Raw genomic sequence first — 15153 nt, 5'->3', positions numbered from 1 at the left:
CCAGTGTTTTTTCTGCTGTCCAGAACGATTATCCACCTATTCTAAGAAGTAGTATCGAGTGATGCTCATCTCCATCGCACCTGTTCTGCAGGACCAAAGTTTACCCCATACTTACTACTGACCGTTAACTATGGATGAGTCGATTCAACTGCTAGTAGAGGCGTGCCGGGAGAAATTGATCCACGACCCCTTCAATTCCTTTTTCTTCGAGGAGTTGCTCGAAGAGTGTGCCGAAAAAGCCTCTCGTCCGTCGGAAGTGTGGCTGGTATTATTTGAGTACCAAATACTCGGCATCGAAGATATTCAGTTCTGGGAGCAGGCAATTGAGCGTGAGGGTTGTAATGATTGGTTGGAAATCCACACCCAAAAACTCATTATGTTTTCGAAAATAGGCGGGCAGGTACCCACTGGCCACAATATTCAGAAGAAATTAAAATATCAGGAGAGTACAGCCTCTGCAGTGTTGGCTGCCTACGGATTGTGTAAATGGGACTTTCAAGATAGTCAAGGAATATTTATGAAGTTGATAGAGCTACTTATTTCCGAAAATCGTATAGAGACAGCTAGAGACATCTATTTGGAGCGATTTCAGATTCCACATAACCAACTCCAACAGACTTACGAGACGTTTTCTCTGTTTGTGTCACAGAATTTTTCTGAACAATACAATTCTATAATGCGGGACCTGAGCGTTGCAATGCAGAAGACAGTATTGTTCACACGAACCTTTGAGAGCTACGAACTGCAAATCCAGTCTGATCCACATAACGTAGACAACTGGCTTGAATACTTACAGAAGTTGAGCAACTTAAATGATAACGTTAAAGATTTGTTGCTTGCAGTCTTCTACCGATGCGTGCATTACAGCACAAGTGACGGATCGTGGGAGAGGGTGTGGCTATTGGTGATTCTGCTGGCAAGAAAGCTCCAATGGTGCAACCAACTCCTGTTTCATTTGGCGCTTTTATGGCGAAAGGCGTTTCCCCGCTTGATTAGACCATACAGTTTTATTATTCCTTACATTAAGGAGGAGTCTGCTTTAAAGAGTCTTCGCCGGCATCTCCGGCTTCATATCACTGATTCATTCGAATGCATTGAGGCGCTCAAAGCACTTGTGACTGCCCAAGCGGTTTATTCCGTCAAATCAGACGCAACTGGGATGGAATTGTGGGAGGATATGGCGTTTTACTCCGAAAAAATACCATCCAGCTTAGACTTGGTACGTCGATGGGTAGCCATATCTTATGACATGATATGTCTGAAACCAGACGTTCTTGTCACCTTACACTACGAGGCAAACAAATACAAGGCAGACTCATTTATATTTGCTTTGAGATATTTCTCGAGTGCCCATGACGGTCAAGTGGTTTTAGAATACCTCATAGAACAGTTCGAAAAAAAGCTTGGCTCGTTTGACAAGCCGCAAGATGTGTTCCCATATGTTGAAAATTACCTCTGCACTGGATTGACTCCTGAGACCTATGATGATGCCATTAACAGACTCCAGCTTTTACGCATGAAACTTTCAGACTTCCAAATGTCCGAGAATAGAGAAATGAAAAGAAATTTTGAAACTGAAAATTTGGTACATAAACCAAAACGAGTCAAAGATGACAAAAGCTCTGATCAAACTGATCATGACAGCTCTGATTCTACCCATAGAAATCGAGAACTATTTACGATTCATTTAAAAGGATTCGATACCTCCGTCACAGACAATGATATTGAAGAATTCTTCCTGGGTTATGGCAATCCTATTTCAATTCTTAGAAATTCGTCAGAGAATCCCTCAGCCAAAGTTGAATTTCTGAGTGAGCAAGAGGTACTCACCTGTCTAACAAGAGATCAAAAACATTTGAAAGGCAATATTGTAACTATAGAGAGAGTCTTTGGAAGCACTCTCTGGCTCACAAATTACCCTTCTGACTATGGTGTAGAGCAGCTAAAGGCAATGATTGAAACAAGCACCGATACAGCCCCTTTGTCAATTCGTTTGCCATCTCAGAATACCATCAGGGAACGTCGTTTCTGCTACGTGGACTTTGAAACTGCTGAAAGTGCAGCAAATGCAAGAAAAAAGTTGGATGGGCTAGAAATTGGAAACTTTAGAATTCAGGCTGAAATCTCAAACCCGTCGCTCAAACGACAGAGGCCCAGCCTCTCTCCTAAACACCAGATTTATGTCAAAAACCTTCATTTTCAAAAGAGCTCCGAAGAATCTTTACGTGCATGCTTCTCAGAGTTTGGCGAGATCGATTCAATTTCAATGCCGTTAAAAGGTGATCACAAAAGTTCACTCAATAGTGGATATGCATTTATCACGTTTAAATCGGAAGACAGTGCTAAAAAGGCTATAGCAACTAAGTCTATCAATCTCGATGATCGCCAAGTCGAAATTTATGCTCTGAAACCCCGAGAAGCTCATGCTCGAGATGCTAAATTTTATGATGATGCAAGATCCGTTTCTCTTCAAAACGTTGGTGACTCAGTAACGCAAAAGCAACTCACTGCCCATATTGAAAGCTTGGTGGGTCCTGTTGAGAGGCTAACTATGCAACCAAAGTCTAGAAAAGCATTAGTAGAATTTAAAACAGTTGCTGATGCTGGTAAAGCGGGTTTTGTATTGGCGAACCACGACTTTGGAGGTCAGAAACTAGTTGTTGCCGACAAGAAGAAGTATTTCGAAGAAGAAAAGACTACAAAAGTTCCAATGATGATGTCTCCTATGATGATGAAAAGAAGAGCAAAGAGATAGCTCCAAATCCCATCACCTCGGAATTCATAAATCTATGTTCTACATTTAGACAGGAATTTTGTCAGATCCTCCATCTTCAGTCGAGCGATTTGAAACCCATGCTGCCACCATTGTAAACCATTTTGTTTGGCGTGTTCTGAGGAAGATTTCGTATCACATTCTTTGTGGTGTATTTTAAGAGCTTCCTCTTGATATCCTGCGCCGATAGTAATTCTCCGGAAGAGTATTCAGAGTTGATTGGAGGTTGCATTGACATTATTGTTGCAACAACACCTGCCACATGCGGAGCAGCCATTGACGTGCCCGTCAATACTGGGGGTTTATTTCTGGTAGATGCTGACTGGATCGCTACACCCGGGGCAAGTACATCAACGCATCGGCCATAGTTAGAAAAGCTTGCGAAAGTATCATCATAATCAGTTGCTCCCACAGTTATCCCAAATTCGGACCTTGAGGGTGAGATCTTGCATGCGTCCTCACCTTCGTTTCCAGCTGAAATGACGACCACAACTCCAGCCTCTGAAGCAGCTTTTACCGCTCTATCCATGGCATTTGAGGGCAGAGATCCCAAAGATAGGTTAATTATTGAGCCTTTGTAGGAAGTATCACCCGATCTCAATCTCCGCTTATGTGACTTTATCACGTACTCAATAGCCATCAAAATGGAGCTTTTCATGCCAGTGCCACTGGATCCAAGGACTTTCAACGACTCTATGTTAACGCATTTCGCCACACCGTATGTTCGACCGCCAATGGTGCCGGCAACATGAGTTCCATGGCCATTGTTGTCATTGAGAGAAGCAGAGAGACCAAACTGTCTTGATGCTGTTACTCGGCCTTCAAATTCCGGGTGATGAGAGTCAATACCACTATCCAAAACAAAAACCGTCACTCCTTTCCCTCCATCCGCATCATAGAAAAATCTGCCCATGTATAATTGTCGCTGGATCTTTCTATGTGAAATTCGCTCTAAGCCCCATGGGGCATAGTTTTGAGTTGCAACTTTCGACAAATGAATCTGTTCGTCCTTCTCGACAAACTCTACCAAGGGATTTGACTCAAGGGCCTTGACTAGACTGTTTGATAAAATTGCCGTATAACCCTTAACTGAGTCCAAATTGAAGAATTGAACTTGCGTGTCCCTTGCCAACTTGAATTTATTTTTTATTGTTTCGAGTGCTCCACTTCTCTTTTGCAACGAAGAGTGCCTTTTTTCAAGCCAGTCCTGGTGGCTGTCGTAATCGGCATCAATGTATCCATTCTTGAGAACTACTATGTATTTCAGAGGTTTGTCATCAATTTCCTCGGATGAAGCCAACTTCAATGATCCCACAGTATTCAAGATTGGAGTCGAAATAGAAGCTATAGCGTTGTGTAACTCAGGTATGACCGCAGCACCACAAATAGTAGCCCATATTGTCACTATTACCACTCTCATCTATACAGTTGAGGGTGCTGTGAAAGGCAAGTAAAACGAATGAATCATCACAAGTTTTGGGGAGGATGTGTTTGTTTATGGCATCAAAAGGAACATCTTCCTGCTTGGGCGTATCATTTGAGAGATCTGCAAAGCTGGTAAGTTTTTAATGCAGAGATTCCAAGAGCAGAATATTGGGTTATTATAGAGCAGAAGTTAGATTTTAGAACAGAAAGGAATTTTGATTTTGATTGTGATTATGGAAATGCCGATGGCCATGAAACTGTAATATTTTTTATGTTCGATTGAGTATGATTTATGATGTATATTGAGATTTAAAGTGCCGAAGGTTGAATCTACATTGTAACAAAAGCAGGTCAGAGAGTTGGTGAACCTAAATTCTTAAGCCTCATTAATTCGACTATGGAAGATTAGGCCTCTTCGTTTTAGGTTTGTGTCGTTTCCTATAGCGTCATAAATACAATTGAGTGGAACAGGGGGTAAGAAGAACGGTGGAGTGGAACTGGAAATTGAATTTTTTAAGTAAATCTTTAAACGAATTGGATCAAAACAAGGATATCGATACATTTTTTATATAGCACCTTGTCCAATCATGATAAACCCAAACGTATAGGAGCACGACCCTGCGTATCGGGGAAGCTGAAAACAAATGATTAGAATCAAGCAGTTTGATAATTTTTCGAATGTTCTTGACTGATTTGGAATAGCAGAGTTCTGTTCCAGCCACACGGTATATCTTTTCTATCGAATCTCAAATTTCGATAAAGTACAAAATCTATTCGGTGAGGTCAATGGAAGAGACTGAAGGCTTCAAAATTATGTATAGCGACATTTAACACAAACTTTGGGGTGAAATTCAACTTATGGTGTGAGTAATAATAATACCATTAACCAGACAGAATTTCCCAGCTGAACAGAATGAAACATTGGTATCCAACTGGTACTTCTTACATAATCTTCTAGAAATTATAGCACTCACCACTATTAAGAGACTTTTGGAGAGAAATTCAAACTTTGATGTAGTTTATCCGCATAAGAGCATACTTCATCAGGATCAATCTACACCAGAGCCAAACACAGCGAGCAAAGGAAATCAAAGAAAAAAAAATCGGAGAGAAAATAAAGTTCAGTTACGCAAAAGCAACCTCATTGTCTCCCCTTTTTTCATTTCCTCAATCCGTGTTCAACCACCCAGAGACATCTACCACTTACTACAAAACAAACTCAACGAAGTTAAACAGAACAGGAAACAAAACAACCATATAAAAAATCAGTGCATTTTCTTCAAAGAAAAAAAAAGAAAAGAAAAAGAAATTGGAAAAAAAACCATTTCTTCGAGTCTAACTTCAGATCCTCATTTTAGCCTCCCTCTTAATTATCACACTTTTCGCAGTCGCTTTTTTTCACTCCCACAATCATGAGTTCCACCATCAAGTTGGAGAAAACCGACCGGAGAGATACTCTCGTGGCCATCGAGCAAAAGTACCAGCAATACTGGCAAGATGGCCGCTTTTTCGAGGTCGATGCGCCCTCGTACGAGGAAGATCCCCAACAAGACGGTTGTGAGTTGAGAGAAACTCACCCTAAGTTCTTCGCTACCATGGCTTACCCATACATGAACGGTGTTTTGCATGCGGGCCACTCCTTCACTTTGTCCAAGGCCGAGTTTGCCACTGGTTTCGAGAGAATGAACGGAAAGAGAGCATTGTTCCCCTTGGGATTCCATTGTACTGGTATGCCTATCAAGACCTCTGCCGACAAGATCAAGCGTGAGGTTGAGATGTTTGGCGCTGACTTTTCTGGCGTTCCTGCTGAAGAGGACGAGGAGGAACAGAAGCCAGAGGAAGTTAGAGAGAAGGCAGACCTCACCAAGTTTTCCGCTAAGAAGTCCAAGGCTGTCGCTAAACAGGGCAGAGGTAAGTACCAGTTTGAGATCATGATGCAATTGGGTCTTAAGCGCGAGGAAGTCGCCGCTTTCGCTGACCCCCAGCACTGGTTGCACTATTTCCCTCACTTGGTCCGTAGAGATGTGAACGCATTTGGTGGTAGAGTTGACTGGAGAAGATCCATGGTCACCACTCCCGCCAACCTTTACTACGATGCTTTCGTTCGCTGGCAAATCAACAGATTGAAGGACGTCGGTAAGATCAAGTTCGGAGAGAGATACACCATCTACTCCGAGAAGGATGGCCAGGCTTGTTTGGACCACGACAGACAATCTGGTGAGGGTGTCAACCCACAAGAGTACGTCGGCATCAAGATTGAGGTCACTGAATTCGCTGCAGAGGCCCAAAAGGTCTTTGCCGAGAACAACTTCGACCTTGCCGCCAACAAGGTTTACTTGGTCGCTGCCACTTTGAGACCCGAGACCATGTACGGTCAAACCTGTTGTTTTGTTTCTCCAAAGATCACATACGGAGTCTTCAAGGCTTCCGAGGGTGTTTACTACATCACCACCAAGCGTGCTTTCAAGAACATGTCTTTCCAAAAATTGACTCCAGTTAGAGGTGACTACACTGCTGCTTTGGAGCTCAACGGTGCTACCATTGTTGGCTCTAAGATCAGTCCTCCTTTGGCTTTGGCTTCCGACTTGCGTGTCCTTCCTATGGACAGCATTCTTGCCAACAAGGGTACCGGTGTTGTGACCTGTGTCCCATCTGACTCTCCTGATGACTTTGTCACCTCCAGAGACTTGGTCAACAAGCCCGAGTACTACAAGATCGAGAAGGAGTGGGTGCAATCCGAGATAATTCCTATTGTTCAAACCACCAAGTACGGAAACAAGTGTGCCGAGTTTTTGGTCAACGAATTGAAGATTCAGTCTCCAAAGGATGCTGTTCAATTGGCCCAGGCCAAGGAGCTCTCGTACAAAGAGGGTTTCTACAACGGTACCATGCTTGTTGGTAAATACAAGGGCGAAGCAGTCGAGGCTGCCAAGCCTAAAGTCAAGGCTGACATGGTCGCTTCAGGTGATGCTTTCGTCTACAACGAGCCAGAGAACTTGGTTATGTCCAGATCTGGTGATGAGTGTGTCGTCTCATTGGAGGACCAATGGTACATTGACTACGGTGAGGAAGTATGGAAGGGTCAGGCCTTGGAGTGTCTTGCCAGCATGGAGACCTACGGTAAGGAGACTAGAAACGGTTTCGAGGCTGTTTTGGATTGGCTTAAAAACTGGGCTCTTACCAGAACCTACGGTTTGGGTACTAAGTGTCCATGGGATGAGTCTCAATTGATCGAATCCTTGTCCGATTCGACCGTTTACATGGCATACTACACTATTGCTCGTTTCCTTCACTCCGACTACTACGGTAAGGTTCCCGGTAAATTCAACATCAAGCCTGAGCAAATGACCGATGAGGTTTTCGACTACATTTTCACTGGTCGCGAGGGTCTCAAGACCGACATCCCTATTGAGGAGTTGAACGAAATCAAGAGAGAGTTTGAGTACTTCTACCCAGTGGATGTGAGAGTTTCCGGTAAGGACTTGGTTCCAAACCATTTGACTTTCTTCATCTACACTCACGTTGCTCTCTTCCCAAAGAAGTTCTGGCCAAGAGGTGTTAGATCAAACGGTCACTTGATGTTGAACAACGCTAAGATGTCCAAGTCTACTGGTAACTTCTTGACTTTGCAACAAATTGTTGAGAAGTTTGGTGCCGATGCTTCTAGAATTGCCTTGGCTGATGCTGGTGACACTGTCGAGGATGCCAACTTTGACGAGTCCAACGCCAACGCCGCCATTTTGCGTTTGACCACATTGAAGGAGTGGTGTGAGGAGATCACCGCTTCAAAGGACTCTTTAAGAACCGGTGAATTTGACTCCTTGTTCGACCAAGCTTTTGAGAACGAGATGAACTACTTGATTGAGCAGACCTATGAGCTGTACGCTCAAACAAACTACAAGACCGCTCTTAAGACCGGATTGTTCGATTTCCAAACCGCTAGAGACTACTACAGAGACTCTGTGGCTACCATGCACAAGGACTTGGTTTTCAAGTACATCGAGATGCAAGCCTTGTTGTTGGCCCCTATCGCTCCTCACTTTGCTGAGTACTTGTACAAGGAGGTTTTGGGTAACGAGGGATCCATTCAGAACGCCAAGTTCCCAAGAGCATCCAAGCCAGTTTCTCAGGGTTTGTTGGACTCCTTGGAGTACGTCAAGGAGTTGTCCAGAGCTGTTCGTGATGCCGAGGGTGTTGTGTTGAAGTCCAAGAAGGGTAAGGCCGAGGTTGACTCCACCAAGCCAACGTCTTTGACTTTGCTCGTTGCCACATCTTTCCCTGAATGGCAGGACCAATACATCGAGTTGGTCAGAGAATTGTTCGAGAGCCTGAGTTTGACTGACAACAAGGTCATCAAGGAGCGTGTTGGTAAGGATATGAAGAGAGCCATGCCATTCATTAACTTCCTTAAGCAAAGATTGGTCAAGGAAGACCCTAAGATTGTTTTCAACAGAAAGTTGACCTTCAACGAGGGCGAGCTTTTGGCACAGGTTCTTGACATCATTCAAAGATCCACCACCACCATCAAGGTCGAGAAGGTCAATGTGATCACCTTCGCATACGGTAGTGCCACTGGTGTTGACATTGCCACTGGCGAGGAGGTTGAGATCCCAGCCACTGGTAAGGTTGTGGAGGCTGCTGTTCCTGGTCAGCCTGGTATTGTTATCCGTAACATTTAGTGTAAGTAGAATCCCCTAATACAAGTAATACAAAGGGCAAGTAGATTGTGGTTTACACTGCTCATAGAGGCTTATGATACAAAGAAGGGTTTATTTGCCTACGTGAGAAATACGAGTAGTATTCTGAATTTCAAAATTGTTTCGAGAATTGAAATTCTCGATATGCAATGAACCTAGACGAAAGCGCCTAGTGATCTTTGGTGGAAAATAAAAAACTAAATAGAATTCTATGACTTTTTATAAATTCTGTCAAAGACGAGATTCGAAGGTTTCCTCACCGACTATTCAATGCTTCAGCGCCCACTACAAACCCCAAAGCAACTCCAGAGAGAAGGCGCCCATAAAGACCTAGAATCCCGGAAATAAAAACCACAAATTATTATTACGGAATGGGCGCCAGAAACCCGGCCGCTGCAAACTTGCCGCTTTAGCCGCCATGGGGTCTTCTGCTATCCACAGGGTTGCAGCAGAGTCATGCATAACTTGGAGAACACAATAAAACAACAAATATAATTTACTGGGTGTTTATCTAGATAATTGGAAACACAAATAGAACAACGGTCTCCAGCCGCAGCCGGTTTTTCCCGTAGTCGCGTACCTGAAAGCTCAGCTGATACCTTATCTGTCATTGATGCACTGGAGAATCCTCGGTGCAGAAGAGAATATCGGAGGAAGTCGAGGAGGAAAGGGTGAAAACGAGATTTTTTTTGGAATGATCCAAAAGATTAACAATGAAATAGTTGAAATTTCCAATTCATTTCTGTTCCAATTCTCGTGTGCCCACAACAACTCCACTGTTCTTGTTTTTTGCAGCCGTGTGTTTCCTGCAGACACGTGTATCCTGTAGATACATGACTTAGCGCTGCTCTGTTAGGACATATACCATCACTCTCCAGGTCCCGCTTTCCAGGTCCAAAAATGGCCAAAAGACGTAGAAACTTGCTTGAGCATCCAATTTCCCCCAATTAAAACTCCCCAAGCGCAAACAAAAAAAAAACAACCCACTAACCCCTCTTCTCCACCACCTCTATACCGTTTCTGGTCACCACGCCCTATGCACACCCCAATGACTGATCCTCCATATGCACTTAGCGCGCCGCACTCCACACTATCAGCTTTCCTGGCTCGTATATATAAGTACATGTGTATGTACACCCATCTTTTCCTCTAGCTCCAACTACAAATGTCCGATCATCGGAAAGCCGAGCCGAGCGGGCCCAACGACGCCACCGCCGCCACCGACGCCGCATCGCTCCACTCGTCCGAAGTCTCCTTCGAGCTTTCTCTGCATTCATCCAACCGTCCTGAAAACGAACCTGAGCCGTTACACAGATCGCTCAGTCTAGAACGCACAGATACATATCTCGCGTCGCGACCGGAGACTGTTCCTGTTCTAGAGTATGTCCCCAAAGAAAACCGCCGCGGCGTTCTTCTGTCGTGGGCGGTGATTCCAGAAGCCGTCAATCCTCGTTTGTATCTGGAGAGAACAAAGTTGACGCTTGTTCTCGTAGTGGCCTTTGCGGCCGTGTCGGGCCCCATGGGCACGTCCATTCTATTACCTGCCATTGACGATTTGGTGGACCAGCTTCATACCACCACGACCATTGCCAATATCTCGGTGGGTATCTATTTGATCTCTTTGGGAGTGTTCCCATTGTGGTGGTCTTCTCTCTGTGAGCGGATCGGCCGCCGAACCGTCTACGTGATCTCGTTCGCGTGGTTCTTCGCATTTTCCATAGGATGTGCTGTAGCCCCCAACATCACTGCCCTCATCATTCTACGTCTCTTGGCCGGCTCGGGCGCTTCGGCAGTGCAGGCCTGTGGTGCAGGTACCATCGCAGACTTGTATGTTCAAGAGGAGCGTGGGCGCGCTCTTGGCTTGTTCTACTTGGGTCCTCTTTTGGGTCCCTTCATCTCGCCCATTATGGGTGGTGCCGTGGCCATCAAATGGGGCTGGCGCTCGACCATGTGGATCATGGTTATTGTTTGTGGTCTCAATGTGATCACCATTCTTTTGTTCTTGCCCGAAACGCTTCAGAACGACTTCGACATCAGTCAGTTGAAGAAACAAATCGCTCAGCAGGTATTGGATGTAGACCCCAACGACGAGAAAAACGTTGATTTGGAGCGTATGGCCACCAATTTGTCACAAAGCACCTCATTCCGTCGCCTCAACATGTTGGACGAGACCCCAGTGGACGCACTCATGCCCGCTGTCTCTCGTCATGAAACCAATCAAAGTGCATACTCAAAAGCAATTTTGCAAAAGGAATTATCCCGGCTCGAGTCTATAGAATCTGGTCAGAATTCGTGGCCCACCTTGCTTTATGACCTCTTCATTCGGCCACTCCACTCTTTGGTGTTGTTTGGCTACCCACCTGTGACCTTAGCCATCGCTTTTGCTGGTATTTCCTTCGCTGGTATTTACTTTGTGAACATTGCCATTTCCACCCAATACAGCAGTGCCCCATACAACTTCAAAAGTATCATTGTGGGTCTTATGTACGTCCCCAACTCCATCACATACTTCCTCGCATCTGTGTATGGAGGCAAATGGAATGACAGTCTTTTGAAGCGTGCTGCCAAAAAGAACAATGGAATTTTGACTCCGGAGTCGCGGATCTCATGGAATGCCGTGCTCGCGATCTGTCTCTATCCACCGCTGTGTCTCATTTTTGGTTGGTGCATGCAAAAGAAGACGTTCTGGGTGTTTCCATTGATTGGAACGGCGCTCTTCGGATTGTCCTCCATGCTCACCATTGGCCTTGTGGTCACCTATCTTGTGGACATTCTTCCTGGAAGAGGCTCCACCGGTATTGCATTGAACAATTTGTGCAGACAGCTTTTGGCTGCCAGTGCCACATTTGTCACCGAGCCTCTCATCAATGCGTTGGGAATCGGTGTTCTTTTCTCGATCTATGTTGGAGTTTTCCTCTGTGCTTCCACATTGATGTGGCATCTCAAACGGAACGGCGCCAAGTATAGGGAGAAGTACGACTTGACGGACTTTTATGCTCGTCTCTAGAGATAATTTGAACTTTTTTAGTATAGATACAATGACGATTATATAATGGTTAAGTTGTGAAGGATATTTATTATAATATATTATACATTGTGAGGTTCTCTCGGTCTAGTTATTGCGTATAGATGGGTCATTCTCGCCGAAGATAATTGACAAATTTTGCCAACTTATCCGTGCTGGCAAATTTAAAATTGAACATTTGAGATCCATTTTCATTTCAAAATTGTCTCCAACTTTTTCTATTTCACCAACCCCAATCACTACTCTCAGCAGTAAAAAGCAATACACCATGCCTGAAGGTATCTTATCCACAACCAACCATAACCACCCATAACTTACCGCAACCAAACCACAAAAGAAAAAAAAAAAACAGAAAAAAAGCACAAGAATCGCATTCCCATCAATACCTACAAATTTTTTTAAAAAAAGACAGCCCACCTCCACCATTCATTCTCAGGTGTGTCACCTCCACATCTCACCTGTCTGCAGTTGTCCCTCCACCCTATACCATACATCCGCCCAATCCTAACAATAATCACCTGCTACTACTATTCTTTCGCCCTGGCCTCCCCAGTATAATCCCACCCAAAAATATAAATAGCCGCGTTTCTGCCCCTAATCCCCCCGACCATCTTTCTGTATCCCCGCTCTTTTATTCTGTCGTCTTTTCCCCTGCCACTATATAATTCCACTTCCTCTGTTTGAAACAGACCCTAGGCTATCTATCTATATATCCCTCTAAACAACAACCAAAAAGACGCCGCCCCGAAAATGTCGCATGGTCCGCCGCAGTATCCGCTTCTGCAGATATCGCCCACATACGATTTGAAGATGCACGAGCCCTCAGGCAAAGTGGTGGATACGTTTCTTACCGACCCATTCCCAGCGTTCTCTCTCTCGCACGCCGCGGCGCCGAAAGAGTCCCGCAAGAGATATCGTCCCACAGCCACCGCCAGCAATAGTCCCGGGCCGGACCCGGCGAGCGAAGCCTCGGAGACTGGCGACGAGATGATCATCTCCGACATGGAGTCGGGCCCCATCACCTCTCTTGCTACAACTACAGTGCACCGGCTGAAACGTAGACTCACGCTGGCCGGGCTGGGCGTCATGGCGAGCCTGGGTGTTCTGGGCGTTCTGACGAACCTGGCGGTTCTGGACGAGTCCGCGTTTCTGCTGCTGATCGCCAGCAGTCGCTACGAGCCTGCTCTGGCCGTTCTCACCGCCTCCACAAGCTGCCCTCCACTGGCTCTTGCTCCGTTCCCTTTGCCTAGCGCGGCGGTTTCCATGGCTGTCGTCACCCCTGCCGAGCGTGACCCTATCCATCCCTGTACACCTGCGGCCATGGAGTCGATGACCGGCACGCCGGTCTCGGATATGGATGATCAGAATCCCCAGCAGCTCGTGCTTCCGCTGCCGCTGGCTTCTCCTGTCCAGGCCGCGAAAAATAAGGCCTCGGCCCACGAATGGATGGACCATTATCTCCGTAGGGCGCCTGCTACCCAGAGCGAGTTGGTCGAGCTTATCTCCAAGTTGAGTGGGCTTGTTCTGCCTGTGAACAAGTCTAACTTGGCCTTCCAAGTGATGCGGCAGTTGGAGCGGCTGCAACTTCTGTCCCTCTGTGGGTTGGTTCAACGGAGTCTCCAGCATGATCTTTTGACCAGCTTACCGCTCGAGATTTCGCTCAATATTCTCTCGCGCTTGGATGCTGAGTCAGTACTCAAGGTATCTCAAGTGTGTCGTCTGTGGTTCCGCTTGGTCGACAACAATAAGCTTTGGTGCAACTTGCTCCGAAGAGATAAGTTGGTCTCTGATGAGCTGCATTTACAGCGCGAGCTCAGTGATCCGTTGCGTCTCATTGCAGAGTGGTCTACTTCGCCGTCTGCTCGCCTGCCGGAAGCCAATATCGCTCAGCTCCTTTACAAAAAACGTCACATCATCATGAACCGCTGGATGGATGACCAGTACGAGCCTCGTCGCATCAGCATCAGTGGCCATGGAGCAAACATCGTTACCTGTCTCCAACATGATGAGGAGAAGGTCATTACTGGAATTGAAGGGAAAGTCATTCATGTGCATTCCACAAAGACTGGTAAGCTTTTGCGCCTCTTGAAGGGCCACGATGGTGGAGTTTGGGCCCTCAAATATTTCTCAAATACTTTGGTCAGTGGCTCCACCGATAGAGATGTTCGTATCTGGAACATTAGAACTGGTAGATGCACCCACATTTTTAGAGGACATACGTCAACTGTGCGGTGCTTAGACATTCTCCATCCCGTTCAGATTGGAGTCGATCAGAATGGAGAGCCCATCATATTCCCCGAAGTTCCATTGTTGGTGACTGGTTCAAGAGACCATAATCTTCATGTATGGAAGTTGCCAATGCTGAATGAGCAAGAAGATGCTTCTGGACCATCCAATGAGTATGCCGAGCCAGAATGCTACGATTCCAAGGACCCAAACAATCCTTACCTCGTCACCGTGCTTGTAGGACACACGCAGTCTGTTAGATCGGTAACGGCATACGGAAATATTGTCATCTCTGGCTCCTACGATACCACTGTTCGTGTCTGGGATTTGTTAGATGGAGGAAGATGCAAACATGTGTTAGAAGGACACAACGATAAAATCTATTCAACAGCTTTAAACTTCAAGAACAGACGGTGCTATTCGGGATCCATGGATCTGTCAATCAATGTGTGGGACTTCGACAAGGGCAAGCTCTTATATTCGTTAGAAGGCCATAACTCTTTGGTCGGTCTATTAGAACTTTCTGAGAACTATCTCGTGTCTGCTGCCGCTGACTCGACTCTTCGTGTTTGGGACTCCAAAACAGGTGAAAACTTGAGCAAATTGCGTCGTCATAATAGCGCCATCACATGTTTCCAGCACGACGATCACAGAATTGTCAGTGGCAGCGAGCGTATGCTCAAGCTCTGGAATATCCGCACAGGCCATTTTGTCCGAGACTTTTTGTCAGATATCACCGGAAGCATTTGGCAAGTCAGCTTCGACCAAGATAGATGTGTTGCAGCCGTTCAAAACAGCAAGGATGGCCGCGAGGAAACATATATTGAAATCCTCGATTTCAGCACTCCTCTTTATCGTACGCACAGTTCCGGCAACCGGGTTCCAGTGCTACTCGCTCCAGCCATGGAATAATAAATGGTGTCTAACTTTCTCTTATACCATACCTCACAGGTATTCTTTTTCATATACTATTCAATATTAAGGCAGGTATCCTATATTCATGTAGT

The 15153-nt window shown here is 45.6% G+C and overlaps 5 protein-coding genes across 5 annotated transcripts; 4 read left to right on the top strand and 1 right to left on the bottom strand.

Annotated features, from left to right (window-relative positions):
- Positions 1–130: 130 nt before the first annotated feature.
- On the top strand, positions 131–2755 carry PUMCH_004683 (uncharacterized protein; the record flags this gene model as incomplete). The annotated part of the gene is made up of 1 exon (XM_063023610.1): positions 131–2755. One exon carries the CDS (start codon positions 131–133, stop codon positions 2753–2755), a length of 2625 nt encoding a protein of 874 aa, XP_062879680.1.
- A 76-nt stretch (positions 2756–2831) lies between these two features.
- Positions 2832–4193, bottom strand: PUMCH_004682 (uncharacterized protein; the record flags this gene model as incomplete). The annotated part of the gene is made up of 1 exon (XM_063023609.1): positions 2832–4193. The coding sequence occupies one exon, from the start codon at positions 4191–4193 to the stop codon at positions 2832–2834; it is 1362 nt and encodes a 453-aa protein (XP_062879679.1).
- A 1417-nt stretch (positions 4194–5610) lies between these two features.
- Positions 5611–8877, top strand: PUMCH_004681 (uncharacterized protein; the record flags this gene model as incomplete). The annotated part of the gene is made up of 1 exon (XM_063023608.1): positions 5611–8877. One exon carries the CDS (start codon positions 5611–5613, stop codon positions 8875–8877), a length of 3267 nt encoding a protein of 1088 aa, XP_062879678.1.
- Positions 8878–10060: 1183 nt separating this feature from the next.
- PUMCH_004680 (uncharacterized protein) lies at positions 10061–11902 on the top strand (the record flags this gene model as incomplete). The annotated part of the gene is made up of 1 exon (XM_063023607.1): positions 10061–11902. The coding sequence occupies one exon, from the start codon at positions 10061–10063 to the stop codon at positions 11900–11902; it is 1842 nt and encodes a 613-aa protein (XP_062879677.1).
- Positions 11903–12670: 768 nt separating this feature from the next.
- On the top strand, positions 12671–15058 carry PUMCH_004679 (uncharacterized protein; the record flags this gene model as incomplete). Its single annotated transcript, XM_063023606.1, has 1 exon — positions 12671–15058. The coding sequence occupies one exon, from the start codon at positions 12671–12673 to the stop codon at positions 15056–15058; it is 2388 nt and encodes a 795-aa protein (XP_062879676.1).
- Between the last annotated feature and the right edge of the window lie 95 nt (positions 15059–15153).

The sequence above is a fragment of the Australozyma saopauloensis genome, chromosome 6, assembly GCF_035610405.1.
Source record: "Australozyma saopauloensis chromosome 6, complete sequence".
In the NCBI taxonomy this organism is placed as follows: Eukaryota; Fungi; Ascomycota; class Pichiomycetes; order Serinales; family Metschnikowiaceae; genus Australozyma; species Australozyma saopauloensis.
The sequence above is the reverse complement of the archived record's forward strand: the minus strand, read 5'-3'. Positions and strand labels throughout refer to the sequence as shown.